The following is a 22645-nucleotide window of genomic DNA, read 5'->3' as shown; positions in this document are numbered from 1 at the left end:
CATTAGTGTGGTCTGCAGAGGTCCTATAGTTCAAATGTGCAAAAAAATATTAATTTACAGAAAATAAAATGGAAAGACCAAAATATGTTTTCATAATGCACTGTGCTATGACATAAGGTACATAAGGAAATCTGGTTGTAGAAAGCAGAAGTCCAGGAAATTATCAAAAGAAAGAAGGAGTGTAGGAAAGAGTGGGAGATAGAAAAGCTGGGCCAGGCTAAGAAGGAATACTGGTTAGTTAAAAAAAGGTTAGGAGAGCAAGCAGTCACAATAGAAAACAGCAAAGCATCAGAGGCACTCCTACCAGTTCCTGGAAAGTGACTCAGCAAATGTCACAAAGAAACTAACAGGTTGCAAGGCAATGACAGAAGGATAAAGAGGACAGTCACCAGACACCATTCATAAAGAAAAAAGCTGGGCCAGGCTAAGAAGGAATACTGGTTAGTTAAAAAAAGGTTAGGAGAGCAAGCAGTCACAATAGAAAACAGCAAAGCATCAGAGGCACTCCTACCAGTTCCTGGAAAGTGACTCAGCAAATGTCTCAAAGAAACTAACAGGTTGCAAGGCAATGACAGAAGGATAAAGAGGACAGTCACCAGACACCATTCATAAAGAATGCCAGCAACAATCTGCTTACAAGCCATGCAACATCAAAGGCAGATGGAAGGAGTACTACCCACAGCTACTGAATGAAGAAAACTCACAGAAGGTATACTGTCCCTATATACAGCCTACGATGGAGGAAAAAGAGCTCACCCTTAACGAAGAACAGCATTAACAAAAATTGAAAAATGGTAGGGTCAGATGAAAACACAGAAGATATATCCAAGACGTTGGATGAGTTAGGGAGAAACGGATCCTCAGGGTAAACACAGCAGCATGGAGAGAAAGGCGTACCCTAGATGACTGCAGAACAAGCAATCTACTGCCAATGTACAAGAAGAAAGGGGACGTTCACAACTGTGAGCAGTACTGGTGTATCAAACTCTTGTCACACTGCATGAAACTGCTGTTGAGGATGAATGACAAACAAATATTCAGAATAGTATAAAGTAAGATGGGAGATGAGCAGTTCGGATTCAGACCAGGATACAGTACAACTAACCTTATGTCTGCAACAAGACAAATAGTGGAAAAGAAGTTGAAGAAAGAGTCCAAATGGACATTCTTAGACTTAGAGAAATTATATGGCAAAGCCCCATAGTTTGCTACTCCCACCAATACCCTTCACCCATCACATTAAAACTGATCTTGGGGGTAGCCTCTCCCACATACTTACATTCAGGATGGCTAAACAGTACACGTTGTTGGACTGACCACAACTATGTTTCTGATGTAAAGTGCCCAGTGCATTAGCATACAATAACAATGCTCCACAGTCACAAACTATGTTTAAACCTCATCAGATATGCTCCATGATAAAACTGATACTGTGGTGCCCAATCTAGTGACAATTATTTATAATTTAAGAGAAGTGAGCTATAAGTACTGAAGAGAAGAATAACTAATACTGAATTGAAATGCACAAAGCATTTCTTTTATTTACTTAGTAGACAGGCATCTTGGCCAGTAGGGACTTATAAAGTTTTAGTTTTCTACATCTGAGTAAAGGAGTTTCTGTGTACCAAAAAACACTGGCATAGTTTTACTGTGACTTCTCCTTATACTCATAAGCTTGGCACAAATATTTGAGGGTACTGTTACGAGTGTGGCAGACAGCCTGAAGATAGCTAGCAGTTTATTACATATGTTGCTAATTTTCCATGTAAAGATGACAGAGTTGATATATATTCAAAATTCATATGCATGATGCATATAGACAATAAACAAAGCACTGTTCTTGTTCATATACAGCTCTTGGCGACCCAACCAAAATCATTTACCCTTTAGTACACTGCATATATTCAGGAAAGCCAAAAGGTACATGATTGCTAGTGAATCACTCCTCCTTTCAAATAGCCCACTGTAGACCCACACCCAAAACCCATAATCCACTCCTTACACTATACAAACCTGTAGCACAATCTTTTTTTTTTTTTTTGAGTTTGCCAGTAGGGTAGATGGACTGGTCCAGGAACCATTTTCAGTCACAGCCCAGGTCAAAGTCAAAAATTGCATGTACAACACAACACTAAGACAAAAAAAAATATCACTGGCATTGTCAGACTATGTGATGATTAATTTGCAAATTCTACACAAGAAACTGCTCAGAAGAGATACAGACTACCAATTTCCAGGGTATTTGTTTAGAGAAAGCAAAACACAAGAAGAAGGGTGAAGAACTGTTGAAGGAAGAAAGATTGGAGGTGTACATGGAATTTTAGATTAACTCCTCCTTCAGTACATTCTGTTAAAGTCCAAGATCAGGTAATATTCCTTTGAAGTAACAGTCAAGGACCAGACCTCTCAAATACCCAGATTTTTGCAAATGTCCAAATTTTTGACTCATAATTTTTGGCTGTTTCTCATAAAATTTGTGGTTTTCTGACAATTCATTGAGGACCAAAGTCACTAAATGATGACAAACATTTGAGTTTCAGATTTCATACCCTTCAGAAGATGCATGTTAACATACCACCATTTATTCTACCAACATTCCAAGTTTATAAGGCCAGTATTTAAAGTATGTCCCTATTTTGGGGTCTTTGTCCCACCATTTCTTTTGGCTTTGTCCAGATTGTTTTGAGGTTAAAAGTTGAGAGGTATGTTAAGGACAGAAAAGGTTCTAGAGGACACTGGAGGAAATAGTACAGAAGTTAAAAAGTATTTGGTCAGAAGAACAATGAAAACAACATACGTTGGTGGAAAAGAGATGCTAGACTACTCAGATAAAAAAGCAATACTTTTTAAAAGATAACAATAAAATCTGTATTTTAATCACATCCCAAAATCAAAGAGGCTGCTTGCAATGGTTCTAAAACAACAAACAGCGGAGCAAGCAGTGGGTAAAATCGGTGATAAGACTGGGGGGTTAGGTGGTTAGTGAGCCACAGGGTAGTTTAAGGGTATTTAGGGAACTGTATGCAAGATTATATGCCTGGGAAGCAGGGTATGTGGTAACTGTAAAGAGAGGGAAATGCTTGCAGCAGATCCCCTTACAAATTAACAAGTGACCAGTTGAGAGAAAACCAATGGTACCACAGAGCTGGAAGACTTTCTGGTGGCAGTGAAGAATCCAGAGATGGACAAACCTCCAGCCTAAGATAGGATACCAGCTAAATGTTGAAAATTAGGAATCCAGCAATTAATGGAAAGATTGGTGAAAAGATGAATACTGTTGTGACAAGTAGAAGGCCCCTAAAGTTATGGCATGAAGCAGTCACAACAGCTTTACCAAAACACGGCAAAGCTCTAATGTTGCCTTCCAACCACAGGCTCATATCAGTGTTAAATAATGATCATAACTTTTTTATCATTATACTGACAACCATATTACCATTTTTTACTGGAGCTAATAGCTATGGACCTAGTTTGTCAGGGAATGGCAAATGTGTCAACATAACAAGGATTGCTCTAATGATCCAAAATTCACAGACCACAGAAAAAGTATAAATGATCGATAATAAGAAAGCATTTGCTAGAGTTAATTGGAGATTTTTAACAAGGGTCTTGGAAAGGATAAGACTTCTTTGATGAGAGTTGTGGAACTGATCAACACTATAAGTGGCCCAAGGCAAACGTAAAACAGTCTGCAAACTTGTCTGAGGAATCTGATTTAGGAAGAAATACTAAGCAAGACTGGCTATTGTCCTCATTGCTACATACAGTGTATTTAGAGCCACTGGTGGTGTGGTTAATGTACTTGGAGTTACAGGGATATCAATGGGGGACAAGCAATTTAAAATCTCACTGTTTGCACATGACAAAATATGGACTCTGGCAAATCCAGGGAAAAATCTGAAACTAATTAGGTTCCTAAATTTCTTATGGCTATTTAGGGTATAACAAAAGGAGTCGAAAAATCAATGTAGTAACGATTAATTTTCAACCAGGGAAAGACTGACAAAAGACTCACTTATGGAATAATGTTAAATGTAATATACTTGGAGATCCAAATAGTAGACTCACTAAACAGGTCTACACAACATGCATAGTAAGAGGCACTAGTGAGGAAACCAGAGGAAAACTTTAGAAGACAGAAGAAACTTGTGTTAGATATGGACCAAAATGTTTCATGCCCTACAATGGTTATTTTATTCATTTTATTTTGCTTTTGTTTACCAGGCTTGTGTAACTGAGTTCAATCAAAAACCCATTTTTCAGCAGAAGCCTGGGGAGAAAAGCTTTGTCATATTAAAAACATTTTTAAACAGACATTCAATAATATACATAAACAGACATTAAGTAATGTATATTAACAATTACACATTCATTTACTAATCAGATTACATTGACATGAAATAAAGGTAACGGTTACATTATAAAAGATTCTTATGTATTAGTAGATGTTGAACATTGAGCATTTGAAAAGGTGTATTAGTGGGTTTGTCAAACAGATAACAGATCATATGGTTAGAACTTAGAAATGTAAAGAAATGAAAGTGAGGTAGGGCAGAAAATGTTATTAATGTAGTTAAGAGTTGGGGTATAAATCAGGTTCATAGATAAACATATATGACTATCATAAGGTTATAGCAGAAGTACAGAGGTAGGGGTGAGCAGTGTCATAAAATTATGTATATGGCTGGGACATGCAAGCAAAACTATTCAGGTATTGGTGAAGGCTAGTTATGGGCATAAGATTCTGAATGAAGAGAAATGGTCTAATGATATGGCAAGCTGAAGACAGCAGTGTTATTTATCCTGGACATATACAGGAGTAACGCCACTGATATGACAGGCGAAATTTTAGTTGTGGTTTAAACACGTTTGCATTCTGAAGGATTTCAGTGGTAATGGGATGTGGCTCTGTAGTTCAGCTACACTTTTTGAATATATACAGTCATCTGCAGTTTTAGATGATTTGGTTATAGTGATTAGTGATTTTTTTCTAGAATGTAAAATTCTACTGGAGGAGTAGTGCTGTATTAAGTTGATAAATGCTGGGAAATGTTCTGGCTTATAGAAGTCTGTACACTGAATTTTAGCTCATAAAGACCTATGTGATGTGGTGGTTTCAACCTGTTTAATTCTCTGACTGCTATGCAGTGGTGTATTCCAATGTTATAGTTTACTGCAAATTTGGTTATTTTATTACAACATTGCTCAATTTTGGACAGTCGAAAGACTTGAAGGTTAGTAATGATTGGTACTGCATAGATGAGAGATAGCAGGGGAAAAAAGTAGAGGCTATACGTCTTCTGGCTATGTCAGAGTTTTTTTTTTTTTACTCTCTATAATGTACCTAGTTTATGATGATTTTTTTAACAGGTGTGACACGTGGTGCTCGAATTTCAACTGGTCATCTATGAGACACCAATTAATTTAGTATGGTTTACTTGTTTTGTCATGGTGTTGTTGGCTACGACAATAGTGAATACCGTTGTTTTTATAAACATGTGCTTTGTGGGTAAAGAGCAATAATTTCATTTTAGGGCTTTTTAGTAGTTGTGAATTATTTAGCTATGTTTCAATCAATAAGAAGGATTGCTGTTTAAGGTCTTGGAGTTCAGAGACAGATTTGGAAGAGCAGAATATGGTTAAATCACCAGCAAATTAAACTATAGTACCATTTTTTCTAGCACTGTAGAGGTCATTGATGAATAAGTTGAAAAGTATGGGGCCTAGTACAGAACCTTGTGGGACACCAATTGTTACAGGAGAAAGTAGACAAACAGTTTTTCCATCAGTGCTTGTACTCTGAGACGGAGCTACAGAACCATTGCTTCTAAGAGCTGGCGAGCCCCAAGGATAACAGTTTATGTAAGACTTTCTGGTTACAGACAGTACCAAAAGCTTTGATAAGTCTAGGAAGATGATGGAGATTAGGCTTGCAGCATTTCTCTGGGTATTAACAGTATTAAAATTCAACACAGCAACAGATGTGCTGTGATAAGAACAAAAAAAGTGTTGGGTTGAAGACAAAAATGGGTTATTTATTAGGCAGTTGAAAAGTTGTGTATGAATATATTTTTCTAATATTCTGATGGGGTGATAAGATAGCAATTGGTCTATAGTTTGAATTCTACCCTACTGCAGTGGAATAATGAATGATTATTTTTCCACAGTGAGAGGGCTTTATTTTCAGATATGGATCAATTTATTAGAAATTAAACTGGATGTGCAATAGTCTCATGTAATATTTTAGATATCTGCCAGGTAAATTGTCAGGGGCAGTTGTAGTAGGCTTTACTTTTCTGAGGTATTTCTTGATGGTATCTATGGGAAATGGTTGGAAAGACAGACATTGAAGGAGGTTATCTGACTGAGTAGATATATCAAAAGCCTGGCTGGTTAATGACTATAAAGTCTGTATAAAGTGGGTACTGAACTGGTTGGCTATGGTATAATTTAGTTTCTGTGTGACTGCTGTTGGCTGTGTAGCTTGTCATGGATTTAATAGTCCATTGATTGAGGACCAGAACAATTTTGGATCATTAGTATGCATGTTTTGACTGGCTGAGTAACAGTCTTTCTTATCTTTGGTGATAACTTGTTTTGTTACATTTCTTAGTTTTCTATATACTAGTAAAGTAGGAACAGTTTTATTTTTTTTGTCCAGACCTTCCATGCTTCGTCTGTTTGTTCCACACATTGTTTAGTTACTAAGGATAGCCATGGGGCAGGGTTGTATTTGACTCTTTATTCTGAAGGGGAGTTACTGTGATTAGAACACCCAGGAAGATTTTATTGAACACAGAACAGCATCATCCATTGGGATAGTCTTTACTGATTCTCACTTAAGGAGATGTACTGTATTAAAAAGCATCTTCATGAAAAGTAGTACACAGTTTCTTACCAATCTGTAAGAATGCATTGTGGGACTGTTGCTTTGGTTCCTTATGATGCAGAGTAAGTGATCACTTAGGCTGTCTGACAATGTTCCATGGTACGATATATATTTGGAGAGGATGTTAAGATCCAATTGAAGGTTGGTTGTGGCTTTGTTATATCTAGTTGGTGCAGTTATAAGTGGGGTGAACTTGTACAGATGTATATTATTAGCTGGATTTTCAGACTGCAGGGTTTGTCAATCCATAGTAGCATCACACAATATTATGGCTTCTTGAGGGACCATTGAGGAAGCCCAACAGAGAACATCTTCCAGTGTTTTGGGATGGTTACCTGTGGGTATGTATTTACCCATGATTGAGATTTTTTAAATGTTTAGTTTTAGCATGGTTAGTAGGATTTCTGAGTTACAGAAAGTCATCAGTATAGGATGGGAAATGGGAGATATTTAGTGTGTTTTTGTACAAAACAGCAACACCAACACCACTAGAATTTTTTTGTGGGATCTGTCAAATCTGACAAATAGCCTGGTGGGGCAATTTCTTCATTTTTTTGTTTCCTGATGTAGCTAGGATTCTGTGGCAACTAAGATGTCTGGAAAGCGTACTGCTATCTAAGCATGCACTTCAGGGACTTTGTTATAAATACTTTGTAAGTTAGCATGGTATATATGAAGGCCAGGGCAAGCCTGTGGGTGAGGTGATAGAGATAATGAATCTAATGGGAATATGCTATCTGGTACCTACATATGCTTAGCTGGAGCTGGGTCTGAGTTCATGTTACTGCTAAGTGTTGTTGCTATGGAGGTATGACAGTACAGGTAGAGACAATTTTTGCTTGATTTTATGTTTAATACCAAAGTTGTGAGAAAATGGCTGTTGCTTTGGATAACTGTACCTGAGCGGTAGGATATACGAGTGGTGATACAGATAGGGTGTGGTTGGGAAACAAGGTGCAGAAGTATTTTGCTTGGAAGACAAAATACAAGAGTTTGTTAGAATTATGAGGGTAATGGAAGTTGGAAGCATGTTAAATGTTTAAGCTGCCACAGGTATTATATGTAATGCAAGCTTTTCTACAGAATCCTTTTAAGAGATTTCTTTCAAAAAGAAAGAAATGGATAACTGAATTTCTAAGGGCTGGAGGTAGTTCTTGGTTTGTCTGGTTTACACCAACAATGAGTAAGGATTACAGAGGGCTGAAGTTTCTGAACTATTATGTTTGGGCCAAGGACGCCCACAGGCAGGTGCAAGGGTGGTGCACTTGCACTCCCCCTGGAACTGGCTGGCAGGGAGATTAATTTTATTTTAATTAACAAAAAAAATGTTTTAAGGGCATTCTTGTTTAAGCACGCCCTTTGCATCCAGTAGCACAGATGCAACAGGTGTCTGCAACCTGTTTTCGTCTTCTACGCCTGTGGGACCAATGGTTTATGTCTTCATCTTCTCGCATATGTGGAATTTGTATTCCAGAAGACGTTTCGACTGTGGACAAATGTACAAGCGAGAGGTATGTGTGGCCGTGTTAAAGCGTTTAAGAGGTGCGTGTAAGAAATAAGTACGCAGGTGTGTGTGGAATTAAGAAGTAAATAGGTAAGGGTGTGTATGCGTGTATGTAAGAAGTAGGTAGGTAAAGGTAGGTGTGTGTGTGTGTGTGTGTGTGTGTGTGTGTGTGTGTGTAAGTAACTAAGAGGGAGGTAGGGTGGTACTTGCGTATTAACACAACCAGTAGGTATATCAGAAGCAGCAAGCTTGTAATGGGTAATTTTCCCACTTGTTCCTGAAGAACTGCAATACAATTTGAAAGTTTAGAGCTGTACTTTACTATTACACTTGTTTTGCTGTTCATTTAGCCATTCATTCATTTTCCGACTACACAGACACACACACACACACACACACACTTGTGTAGGCAGATCGTTTTCCCGACTGTTTATATTAACGTTCAAGTAAAACATTGGAGTGAATATTTGTTCAGTCTTTTTTCCAACAGGATGCTCCTTTAATCAGTGAGTGAGTTAGTGAGAAATATTAAGCATCCAAGTAAGAGAAAGGTTTGGGGATTGCACATACTGCTGTAAGCCGTGCCGGACATAAGACAGTTGATAATTTACAATGAATTGCCGAAAATAGTCTAAGTTTGTGAAGTGTCCTATAAGCCTTGCAAAATTGGAAAGCTATTATATTAAACACATTATATAAAACTGATTAGGAAACCATGATTAACGTCCAATGCCATGAGCTTGTAAATGTTTTGTAACTTAAACCATACTGACTTCTAGTGGACTCAGACAAAATATTACTGATCAGCAGTAAAGCCTTCTCGTCACATGGCCACCAAACATTTCCCATACAGTTCTGAAATATGAATATATCAGTGTACAGTGTTCCACGTTTTTGGACACATTTTAAGTTCCTTACATTTTTCTTGTAAACTGTAATGTAGAAAGGAAAGACTTTATACAGTTTCCTAGACATCCATTTGTGAGTATTTATTGTGAAACAAGCAAGGAACATACTACAATAATGTACATTTTTTACAACGGGGTTCACAAATCTATATTACAAATTCTTAACCTCCACCTTACTCTTGCTTATACAAACCAACTGCATGAATATGAATGCGTTACACAATGTACATACATATAAATATTAAATGTATGTACATTTAATTTAATATACACGGTGCACTATAATTTTCTTCTATGATACTGTGAGGATAGTTGACACGTGAAGATTGGGCTCCTGGTGTGTGTGTGTGTGTGTGTGTGTGTGTGTGTGTGTGTGTGTGAGTAAGAGGGAGGGAGCAGTGAGTGTAAAGTCAGGGGGGTTCATACCTCTAAGGTTATCAAGATTTTTGCCTCATATTTTCAGTTTGTTTCCTCATAAAATTGTGTTTTTCTGGCAAATAATTGAAGACTGAAGTCAGAAAATAATGGCAGACATTTGAGCTTTAGACTTCATATCCTTCCGAAAATTCATACTAATGCAAAACTTGTTGTTCTATCCACTTTCTAAAGAGGTAGGGGGATGTATGTGTGTGACTCGTACCTCTCAACTGTACAGATTTTCACAGAACGTCCAGATTTTTGCCTTATATGTTTGGTCTGTTCGTCATAAAAATAACTTTTTGACAAATCACTGGGATGAGCTAAGGATTAAAGTTACTATATAATGACATGCATTTGAGTTTCAGACCTCATACCCTTCAGAATATGCATTCTAACACAAATCCTGTTATTCTAGCAACTTTCTTAATGTGCCTCTAGTTTTGGGCCTTTGTCACCAACATTATAACAGGCTTTGTCCAGATTTCTTGCGAGAGGTATTTTGTGTGTGTGTGTGTGTGTGTGTGTGTATGTCTATATGAGAGAGGTAGCATAACCCTAAGCTGTTAGTTTTTTGCACAATGTCCAGATTTTTGCCCCATATTCCTCCTAAAAAGGATTGAGGTTGCTAAATAATGACAGCCATTTCAGTTTTAGACATCATATCCTTTAGAAAAATGGATACCAACACAAATCTGTTATTCTAGCAATTTTCAAAGTTTGTGAGAGCTGCATTTATAATCTGTCCCTTTTTATTTTATGCTTTGTCCAATTTCTTGCACTAAGAGGTTTAGTAGTGTGTGTGTGAGAGAGAGATATATAGAGAGAGACAGAGAGAGAGAGAGATGCCCTAGAGTTAGCATGTGGAATTTATTTTCAAGTGCATTTTCAAGGAATTGTGAGCTTCAAGGGGAAGAGAAGTATAGAATTTTAAAGCAGTGTTACTTGCATCTTGATGCAGAGGGCTGTAGGTTCTACTCCCACAGCTCATAAACTTGTATTTTAAGGGGGAGGGGTGCTACAGCCCTGAGTATGTCCTCCTTTGGATGAGATGCCTAGTAACCATTCCTACTGCAATATACCAGCTTACCATTTTTTTAATGTAACATGGGTAATTTATTCTTTAAGTGCAGCAGGCACTGAATCTGTAGATGAAGCATTGAAATATAACATTGTTTTCTAGCAATAACATCTTCATTAGTTTCACATCTCTTTAATGTGGAATTATTAAGATGATTTTTACTTCAGCAGAGATTGTGCATATTCACTGATATTGGTGGATTGTAATGACAGAAGTTTCATTGGCCTTTTATGGTTGAAATATTCTGAATTGGGCAGTTTGCCATTATTGGTTCATATGTTCTGTTTCATTGCTTACTGGAAAAATGTTCAAAACTATAAATTTAAAACACTCTAATAAGTGGTGCTGTATTATAAGAGGGATAAAAATCAATTATTACATATTATAATTAATACAGTTAGGAAAGTGAATCAAAGAAGTTTTGTATGGTCCTAAAAATGTGTGCAAGGGGTCTATGATATGAAAACAGCCCAAAGGTAAACTTAACCCACCACTGGCCAGATGCATTTTCTTTGAATGTGAGTTTCAATGCTGTTTCAGTGAATGTGAGTTACAAAGGCAGAGAAGTTTTAATGCTAAGTCTGTTTTCATTGCAAGACTATTGCTTTGTTTAGCAAATGTCTATCGGTGCTTGTGCTATAAAATTTGAAATAAAAGTAGTACATTAAATCCAAAGATCCATAATCATTGTAGAAGTAAAGCATAAACAGTATGCATGCTGAGAGTTTTGAATGGTGGTTATGGCAACTAGGCTGAAAAGAAATAACCAAGTAATGGGACATGGGAATGGCTGTGTGGGGGGAGGGGTATGAGTGGGGGGGCTCTGGGTTTGCCCCCCCCCTGCAAAAAATCCTGTGGGCTCCCCTGGCTTAGTAACTGTCAGTATAGTCTCTGTCATCTACAATCATAAAAAAACTAAATGGAAGGAGTTATCTTTAAATATCATAGAAAATATGGGGTTGAGGACTATGGAATTTGCTCCCATTGGAAATATGGCAACAAAATATAGTAAGAAGGTTGAAGGTCTTTTTTTTTTTAGCTTTTGCATGTACAGATCTGAAAAGGTTTAACACAAACTGCATAGATTTGTTTAAGGAATGTATTCCAAAGGGAGTGCTACCACAGATCAGAGAAAAGACAAACATGTAGCAGGCCTGGAAGAAAGCACTGCATTAAGATATTGGGATTATATGATAGATCAAAGCCAGGTCATGACATGGGAGCAGGCCAAGAGTAAAGACGGGTTACCAGTATAGATTTATATGCACTATCAGATGTTGATGTTGCAGCAAATATGATGATGTGGAAGGCAAAAATCAGGACAATAAAACTGTCAACATGCTAGTTCATTTGAGGCAAAAGTGAAAGAACCACAAGAATACTACATCAGTAGGCAAAATAAAACATCTGGGAATTGAAAATAAGATTTGGCTATTAAAAATCAAACAGGTAGGAGTTGCACTGTTCACATCTGCAAGACATCCAGCTATGTGACAGACTCAAGAAGAGCTTATATCCCTGAGTGGAGATGCCTGCACAGATATTTTTATACCCCCATTATGTCAAGGAAAATGTTTCTGAGAGATTCAGAAGTACTCAACAGATGTGAGACAAGAAGAAAAAGGAGATTAGATGCATATCTTCACATCCTGTTTAAAGCTGTTCTTTAAGAGAAGAGATATGGTGTCTCTACTGCAAGACTTTACTGGTATGGAGATCTCTTTAGTGTCATCCTAAATACTGTTACAGTTAATTAGGGTAGAGGAAATGGCCAATCACATAAGTAAACTAAGAGAGGTAACACCCAAATTACAGAAATTAGGATTTACTGCAATTAACAGATGAGCAAGGGGATGCAAGGAAAGATCATTCATCCACAACCCCTTTTCCCATTTGTTTTGCAAATGGGGTCAGGGTGTCACTTCAACAGTAACAATCATCTAGAGCCAAGGTTTACACAGCCGGGTGGCTAGCCAATAACTAAGCAATCAAAACATGTCTTTAAATATGCCTTCATGCCAATGGTTGGATGAATCGGTCCTTTACTGAAAGGAAGAAGTGACTAAATGAATCAAGAATAGCAGTTTCTAGTGGTTGAGAAACACAGCTGGAGAAAAAAGGGCCCCTCCCTTATGGATTTTGCTAAATATGCAATGGTCAGAAATTGTTATGACATATACTTGAAGTTTACAACTAGAGAGAGAGAAGAAATGTAGAAAGAGCATAAAAAAGGGTGGAATTTTATTATTTGAATGTATGTCCTCCAAGACAAACTGTAGAAAAAAATCCTAAAGACTGAGCTATGTATGTTAGTGGAACTGCTTTCATTTATTCATGTTTTACTGTTCCTACTTGTTAGTGATGGAGTTGCATATTAAAAAAAAAAAAAAACACAATAAAAACAATATAGTAGTGCCTGAGCAATTAATGTTTACAAGGGCCACCTCCAGTGGTGTAGCTGAACAAAGCTCTGAATACAGTGCAGGCAACCCAAAATGAATTAGCAGCTTGAACATTTCACTAAACTGGCTAGGGAGGATGGATGTGCTCATCCTGGAAGTAAAGGGGGTCCAAGGTTGGTCAATGCTTTAATCACTTGGAGGAAGAGCAGTACTGCAACAGTTTGTTCCTATGACTGGTGTTCAGCCACCAAGCTTCATCAGCAGTAGCTCTCACTCCAAATGCACAGAGCGGCATCAGAGAGGGTATTGTGGTCTCAGAGTATGGTGGGTAATCTATTTCTTCACACGTGGGAGGGATTACACCTAATAAGATATGCTCTCACCTGAGATGTCCATGAGTGCACAAACCACTGCTGAGGCTATCTACATGACAGCCTTCCCCTGACCACCTCTCACCCTTACTAGGGAAAACCTAGGATGGGGGATTGAATGGGCATGGCTGATGCTGGAAGTTTGATATTCCACAGGTGCACTGGCAAAAAGAACAAAGGGGGAACAATAGCACACATAGGTGCAAAATACCAAACAAAAATTGTCTTTACAGAGAGTGAAGAGCAGAAACACTAGTTACAGAGGTCTACTTTTGCAAATAATTATACACAGCTTAGCCATTTTGTTATAGAGGTTGGATGGATATTTTGATGCGTTGTGTACAAAATACACATATGTAAGTTTAGACATACAGTATGAAAATGTGTCACTACAATGCTGCTGTGGTAAGATTGTTTAACTTGTCTGGCAGTCTGTTTTCACATAACTTTGTCCATTAAACAGCAACTTTGAAGCATTTGCATTTATTGTCTTTTGCCAATGCTGCTTTCAATTTTTCCCCCTAAACTGACACTGCTGTCAGTAAGCCTGACAGACTGTGGTTAGCTCTTCCACAATGCAGGGGCTGGTGTGGAGAACAATCTTTCAGTATTTGTAAAGGCAAACCATTTTTAGTACTCAGTAGCCAGCTGCTAACTGACAAATTTGCAATCTTTATGTTCTAAGTGATTCTGAAGACATTACCACAAACTTCATCACCTTTTGACAGCTTAGCCCAGAATTTCAATGTGCCATCTACACATCCTACATCTGTGCTGCTGTCATTGCACAATTCTGTCAGAAATGCTCCCTTTTCACAGAAACTGGAAAACCTTTTGAAATTAATTTGTACAACTACATTCCAAATGTTACAACCTACAGGTACCAGCGGTACAAGAGACAGAAGGAAGGTGTGACATGTCTTCCAGTCACAGGCATTAACTATTTCTTATTCTCAGGAGAGCAGCCTGTAATGATTAGTGTTGATAGGTTCATAGGTGTTTACTAGGCTAATGGTCACAAGGGCATTTTTAAGCCTAGCCATGCATCTCAAATCTCTGATAAGTTCTGATACCCTTGATTGTTGAATGACTTTTCCTTCCCATCTCTGCCTTCTATGCACATTTGATAACTAGTGATTTTGATGTGGTTAACCTGTGCTTCTTCCAAGAATGAGTATGTGCTTTATTTAGTTGGTATACATGTTTAATTCCTACCAGATGAAACAATAAAATCTAAGCTACAACCAAAAAGAACCAGTTACTTCCGTGCATGATGTAGACTGTGATCCTGTTGCATACTTTTTCTGCTTGACTAAGGATAACGTGATGATAATTTAAGCCTATCAAGTACTAAATGCACTATTTTATTTACAAGAGTTCCTCGTGATCTGTCTCTGACAGCTGTAACTAAGGGACAGTACTGTATCTGGGATCAAACTGTTTCTACTATTCACGTGACAATCTCTCACAAATATGTTATCCAGAATTATTTAGCTGTTTGATTAATAAAGGAACATACCACAAACTGACACTGCCTCAATAACTGTGAATGACAAGTATATTTAGCTTTAATTCTTCAACCCAAACTATTATCTTTGCTCAAAAATTCTGGACAAAGCCAAACATAATGGTCGGGGAAAAAGGTGCAAAATGATAAACAATCGTAATTATTAATCTAAATCACTTCAAACATTAGGTCAAGTACATCTGCATGACGTCCTACCATAGCATCGGAGCCGTGATGATCCAGTGAAGTAGGAAAGCGCACGTCAAATACGGAGAGATTAGTAATTTCCCCCTTTGCCATGTTATAAAAACGTTAGCTACCAGAATCCAAGAATAGTAAACCCTTCTGTTCCGGTTGCACAGAATAAACACACAGTAAAAAGTCACGAGTACTTCAAACAACTTGTATGTATGAAAGCTTGGAAACTTGATTTTATCCCTAATTGGTTAATGCGTCATTTAGCCACGCCTTCACGTTCCGTTATTGGACTGGTAAAGGGGAGTGAAATATTGGTGAAAAAATGGATGACCTTCCAAATGTTGTTGTCATCGGATTCGGAAAGGAAGGCAACAGTTATTTCCTTAATGTGTTATTATATATCATATACAATGCACACAGTCGATTGTTTGATGGTATGGAGAAGAGGGCAGAAGTTCCATGCGTTTTACAAGTTCAAGTCTGAACGTAAACATTTTTTTGGCTTTTAAAGCAATATTACATTTGAGGTACGCTAGAATTGTAGTCCAAATAAGGAATACGCAGTGTGTTACGTTTTAGTTGCATTGCACTTCTACTGTCACATAACGAGATACATGCATTTAATCAAGGTGATCAATTTCTGGTTTCATCAAAAAATGAAATGGTCTTGATAAGTGGTTTCACTGTTGAAACACAGTTATTCATTTTCCCCACGGTGGTGCAGTCTTTAAATTAGTTTATTTAGAGATTCAAAGGATTGCGGTAGTGTTGTCGCCTCACAGTTAGACGTTGCCCGTTCGATTCTCAGTTAGAGCGTCTTCTGTATGGCGACATGCGTGAATGGGCGTTCCTTCGTTGAAGGTTGTGCGTTAGGCCCGGCAAGCCAGCACGTAAAACTCTACTGCCAATCATTAGTTCCGCTGTGGCGTTCCCCTAACCGGGAAAAGCCGAAATACCCAAAAAATTTAGAGATTCAAAGGAGTGGGAGTGTAAGGTGGCTTGCTGCTTGCCCCTTGCAAAAACTATTTTTATCTGTTTAGCTGAATTAGCAGTATTGCTGAGTTGTGCTGATGTGGTGCTTCCCGCTGCCTTTAGAATGGAATTAAATAAGCTCATACTTATTAATTTGCCACACACGAATTTCCATTGGAGGTATTTGTCCACAGCCATGAGTTGATTATGCCAGTTAATATTAGATGACAGTCAAATGAAAATTAACTAATAAATCACGATATGATGTCAATCATCACAGTAGCATCTGGTGACTTCAATGGGGGAAGGCTGCAAGAAACGAATGTATGGGGATGACGTTTCAACTGATCAAGCAGCACCATAGGTCATTCACTTTTATACATTGCTTTTTTTGTAAGGTGGTGGTACACATATGTTGCATTTGGGTCACGAGACACCAAGACTGGTGTGTCATCCTTCAAGGCCCCACAAGGTAGAAAACAACAACCCATATGAAGCTTTCCATACAATGCCTTTCTATGAACACCTCAGGACTGCACACATCCCACAGGTAGCCATTCCAGTGTCCCCATTATTTGGCTGTTTCTCCCATAAACACTATTCAAAACTCTCAGTGTGCATGCTGCTTTCTGCTCTCTGCTCTCCTTCTACAATGATTGCAGATATTTGGATTTAATTTCAAACTTTTATTTCAAATTTTTCAGCACAAACACTGATAGACATTTGCTAAACAAAGCAATACAGTCTGACAATGAAAACAAACTTGGCATTAAAACTTCTGTGACTGAAATTCGCTTTCATTGAAACAGCATTGCCAGGGTTGCCAGACATCCCTATTTGGGTGGGACTGTCCCGAGATCAGCAGCCTGATCCCGAGTCCCGCCCTGCCGGTTTAAACCCCGGCCAGCCTCCGCTTTGTTTTTTTTTTTTTGATTGGCCCGTATACCTGGCATACGGGCCAATCAAAAATCGCTAAACACGGAGCTTCTTGTGTTCCGCATTAAACAGAAGTAGCTCCGTGTTTAATTGGTCCGTATGCCGGTATACGGGCCAATCAAAAATCGCTAAACACAGAGCTACTTGTGTTGAATGCGGAACTGCAATGCATTAAACACGAGAAGCTCCGTGCTTAGTGCAGAGCTACTGTTCTTTTGTTCTTTAATGTGGAACTCTGTTCCGCATTAAAGACCTTTTTTTTTTTTTTGGTCTTCACTTGCCGTGAAAGACCTTTTTTTTTTGGTCTTCACTTGCCGTGAGAGACTTTTTTTTTTTGTCCCTACCTGGCTGTTTGGAAATCTGGCAACCCTGATTGAAACCCACATTCAAAGAAAATGCATCTGGCCAGTGGCAGATTAAGTTTACCTTTGGGCTGTTTTCAAATCATTTTTAGGACCATATAACATTTTTTGATTCACCTTCCTGAGTGTATTAAATTATAATGTATAATAAATTATATCCCTTGCATAATACACCACTACTTGTTAGAGCATTTTTTAAATTTATAGCCAGTAAGCAAAGAAACAAAACATATGAACTAATAATGCCAAAAATGCCCAATTCAGAACATTTCAACCATAAAGGGCCACTCAGACTTCTGTCATTACAACCCACCAATATCAGTCAATACGCACAGTCTCTGCAGAAGTAAAAGTCATCTGAATAATTCCACATTAACGAGATCTGACTGTAACTAATGAAAAGGTTGCTGCTAGCAAAAACATTTATATTTAAGGATTTCATCTACAAATTCACTGTCGTGGTGGTGCAGCAGTAGCGTTGTCGCCTCACAGCAAGAGGTTCTCCTGTTCGGTTCTCGGCTGGAACGCCTTCTATGTGGTCTGCATGTCCTCCCCATGGTCGAGTAGGGTTCAAAAGATATGTGTGAATGGGCGTGCCTTCATTGAAGGTTGGGCATCGAGCTGGCACCTTGTCACCATAAAATTCTACTGCCAATCATTAGCGGACCGGAGTTCTGCTGTGGCGACCCCTAACTGGGAAAAGCCGAAAGAAAAACAAACAACAATCTACAAATTCATTGCCTGCTGTCCTTGAAAAATAAATTGCCTATGTTACGTTAAAAATGATAAGCTGGTAATATTGCAATAGGGAATGGATGGCAAACTAAAACAGGTTCATGGTTACTAGGCATCTTATCCAAAGGAAGGACATACTCAGAACTGCAGCACCTGACCCTCTTAAAATCCAACACAGTATCAGCAATCCATCTACATTAGAACCCACAGCCTTCTGCATGAAAACAAAAGTATGATACCTGCTTTTCTACTAACACTGCTTTAAAACTCTAAACACACAACAGTGATACCATTTGCTAAGCAAAAGAGTTGCATATTTTTGGTAGAGGATTCAGGCTCTTGTTTCCTGTAGCTAAGGTACAGGGCTTGAGCCTAAGCAAATTACTAACCACCTGCTAATCCTAACTAGGGCATTTCACTGTCTCACACACACACCTCAACCTTTTAATGCAAGAAATCTGGACAAAGTCTAAAATAAATAGGAACAGATTATAAATATTTCTCTCATGAACTTAAAAAATGCTAGAATAACAACATTTGTGTTAGTATGCATTTTTCTAAAGGATATGAAGTCTAAACCTCAAATATCTGTCATTATTTAGCAACTTCAATCTTTTTATGAGGAAAAACAAAAATATGGGGCAAAAATCTGGACATTCTGCAAAAAACTGGGCAGTTAAGGGGTATGCTACCTATCTCATATACACACACACACACACACACACACACACACACACACACACACCCCCACACCATACCTCTCAACCTCTTAGCACAAGAAGTCTGGGCAGAGCCTGTCATATTGGGGGGACAAAGGGCCAAAACTAGGGACACAATTTAAATATTGCTCTTACAAATTCAGAAAGTTGCTAAAATAACTGGATTTGTGCTAGAATGCATTTTCTAAAAGATATGAAATCTGAAACTAAACTCAAATGCATGTCAGCAGTTAGTAACTTTAATCCTTAGATTATCCCAGTGATTTCTCAAAAAAAAAGACAATTTTTTGTGAGGAGCAGACCAAAAATATAAAGCAAAAATCTGGACACTGTGAAAATCTATACAGTTGAGAGGTATTACACACACACATACACCCCTACCTCCCTCTTAGACCCTCACGCATACCTCTCAACCTTTTAGAGCAAGAAATCTGGACAAAGACACACAGAATGGAGGGGGGGGGGCAAATGTCCAAAAATAGGGACACCTTTTAAATATTGCTCTTACAAATTTAGATATGAAGTCTAAAGCTCAAATGTCTGCCATTATGTGCTGTCTTAATCCTCAATGATTTGCCAGTGGTTGCCAGAAAAACACAGTTTTATGAGAAACAAAGCACAGATGTGAGACTAAAATCTTGCCAGCTTGCGAATATCTGGACATTTCACTCACTCACTCACACACATACAAACACACACACAGACCTACCTACTTATACACAGACACAGACCTACCTGTTTCTTATACATACACACACACCCGCCTACCTAGTTCTTGAACACACACACACACACACACACACACACACACACACACACACACACACACACACACACACACAACACACACACCTCTTAAAAACTTAAACACACACACCTACCACTCACTTGTCCAGTCATGATCCACAGTCCACACATCTTCAGGAATTCAACTTACATATCTGCAGACCAGGAATATGTAAAAGATGGGTCAGACATTTCACAGATGCAGAAGGTCTTCTGCGTCTGTGTGACCTGATGCAAAAGGCATTCTTAAAGAAGAAAAACCTTAAAAAAGAAAAGTTTTTTTTTTTTTTTTAAAAGAAACAGGGCAGCAGAGGTGCCGGTATGCCGTACCAGACCAAAAAATGCCCTGCTTTTATCCAAAAACTGCCTCAATCCCCCTTTTAGTAAAACCATTTTGTTGACTTTATGCAACTCTAATGTCCAACTATGATAAAATAATAATAATAATAATAATGACCACAGTAGTAAAGTGCCAGTGAGGTGTAAAATTATTGGTTTAGCTACAAAATTACTCAATTGGGAAAAAAACTGACACATTTAAGACAAATATCCACTGCTGATTAAAATATATCTATAGAAAAAAAATGATTTTTCTTGGTGAACAACAATCCTGAAGACAAATAGGTGGTGATACTATTCAGTCTTATGAACACCTTCATCTTGTAGTATTTTGGAACTAGGGTTAAGTGATGAAACTAAAGGATAAAAGCTTTAAGAAAATCACCGAAACATTAAAGGGACATTCCAAACACAAACTCTAATGATAATGAAAATGTATTCTTCTAATTAGTGCAACCAAAAGGTCAATGGAAGTGTGAGTTGAAGCATTGTACAGTAAACTGAATGTGATGTGTGCTTAAATGTAGCATTAATATATCATTTAATTTAGAGTATGTATGGTATTGCCACTGAAGCCTGTCAGAGAAAGATGTCATCTAAAGGAAATGTGACATTTCCAAGAGTGTTCAAACTACCACTGAGTATGGAAACAACAGACAGAGATATGCAACAGCTAAAACAGTATAATGTACCTGTTAGCACAACACATGAAGCTAAAATTCAGTCAGATAACCAGAAAGGTAAACATTTTGTTAGTGGTGTAATAACAAAAATCATGACATAAAGGTCTGTAACTTCAGAGAAGCAAAATTCCATACGTATGTAAGGTTTGGACAAATAAAGCGGTTGTGCAATCTTCAAATACAGTCTACAGTACAGAATACTATTTTATCTTGAAAATAATACATCTGTTTATAAGGATTAAACAGAATTAGGATTGTTTTCAGTGTGATAAATAATAAAGAAAAATAGTTGTTCTTGTCTACTTTTTTGTAATCAGAACAAGGATTTAACAATTTAAAATGCTGAATTGAATTACATTATCAGTTTAATATTAGGAAGGAATGGTAGAATATGTTTTGTGGGGTATAATGAGTATCATTTCAATGTAAAGTTTACTGTGTCAGAATTATAAATGCTATAAAGGAATACACAACTAAGTAAATTGCCATGTATGCACTGATACCTCCTACATTGCATGGATGGTATTTTACATCTCATAATTAAAGTGAAACACATTACATTAAAATGATTCTGAAAAATAACATTTGACATTGTAGTACTTTTTCAAGTGGAGATAACAGTATTTAAAAATGACTGCAGAAATCCACACCTTCTTCTTCTTCTTTCGGCTGCTCCCATTAGGGGTCGCCACAGCAGATCAACTGTTTCCATTTCTTCCTGTCCTCTGCATCTTGCTCTGTCACACCAACCGCCTGCATGTCCTTTCTCACCACATCCATAAACCTTATCTTAGGCCTTCCTCTTTTCCTGTTACCTGGCAGTGTGGTGTTATAGTGCATAAGGTCATATTTAAAACAGGCACATCAATGCTCTAAAGGAAAGGATATCATGAAGGAGGATAAAATATAATTTGAAATTCTCTCACATGATCAGGACAGTTTTAAATAAATTTATAGCAATAATCTACTGTCTTTTAAACTACAGTATCTTTAACACCATTGCTTCAGTATGGATCATATCTACACTGCTGCTAAGATATGGGAAGTTAGCTAGGCATACTCCGTCTGCTCAATGAGCACATCTCAATTGTTAGCATTTGTCAGAAAAGTTTATTATGACTTGTCAGAAGACATTTGCAGTTGTCTGTTTGTCATGACATCAAGCTGTACTTTAAGAAACACACTTTATAGCTGTAGGATGCAACCACTGAGAAAGCTACATTTATTATTAAATGTGCATGGAGCAAAATTTGGAGAGGTACATTTTTTAAATGTGAGGTGGGGTGGAAGGTAGCAGGTTATGAATACAGAATAATAGTCTCTGACTATTCGGGAGGACTTCTATGATTTTCTCAAAACTGTAGTAAGAGCTGCCTCACAAACAGTGACAGCATAGCTTAGGAACTGTGTGTGCGTGTTTTTATTATGTGAATGCAAGTCATTCAGAAAAAAAAAAACTCATTTCAAAGCTTAGAATGGTTTAATGATTCATAACTTGAAGTTGCCTAGTGTGTACAAAGCCTAGGAGGATTTTCTTCTGTTATAATCCTATAGAAAATTATATTGCAGTCAGTTTAATGAAGCAGAAAGCACAACATTAAAAATGCCAGCGGCTTTTCTTTTTAACTACTCTACATTTCAGCCCAAGAGGCTGCGGTGGTTCAGCCGTTAGCATTGTCACCTCACAGCAAGAGGTTCTCCCATTCGATTCTCGGCAGGAGCGCCTTCTGTGTGGAGTCTGCCTATCCTCCCCTCGGTCGAGTGACGTTTAAAGATATGCAGGTACGTACATGTGTGAATGGGTGTGCCTTCGGGCTGGCAACTCGGCACCATAAA

At 37.9% G+C, this 22645-nt stretch overlaps 1 protein-coding gene across 1 annotated transcript in view; it reads right to left on the bottom strand.

The window, feature by feature from the left end:
• Window positions 1-15968, bottom strand: part of ENOSF1 (enolase superfamily member 1) — an 852891-nt gene extending 836923 nt beyond the window's left edge. Inside the window, exon 1 of the mRNA XM_044065235.1 lies at window positions 15296-15968. Within this exon, the coding sequence (XP_043921170.1) occupies window positions 15296-15379 (84 nt within the window). The 5' untranslated portion in view covers window positions 15380-15968. The remainder of the gene's footprint in view (window positions 1-15295) is intronic.
• Window positions 15969-22645: the final 6677 nt, after the last annotated feature.

Source organism: Protopterus annectens, chromosome 3.part0, assembly GCF_019279795.1.
Source record: "Protopterus annectens isolate FY-2018-M chromosome 3.part0, PAN1.0, whole genome shotgun sequence".
Lineage (NCBI taxonomy): Eukaryota > Metazoa > Chordata > Ceratodontiformes > Protopteridae > Protopterus > Protopterus annectens.
This window is presented reverse-complemented; position numbering and strand designations above follow the sequence as displayed.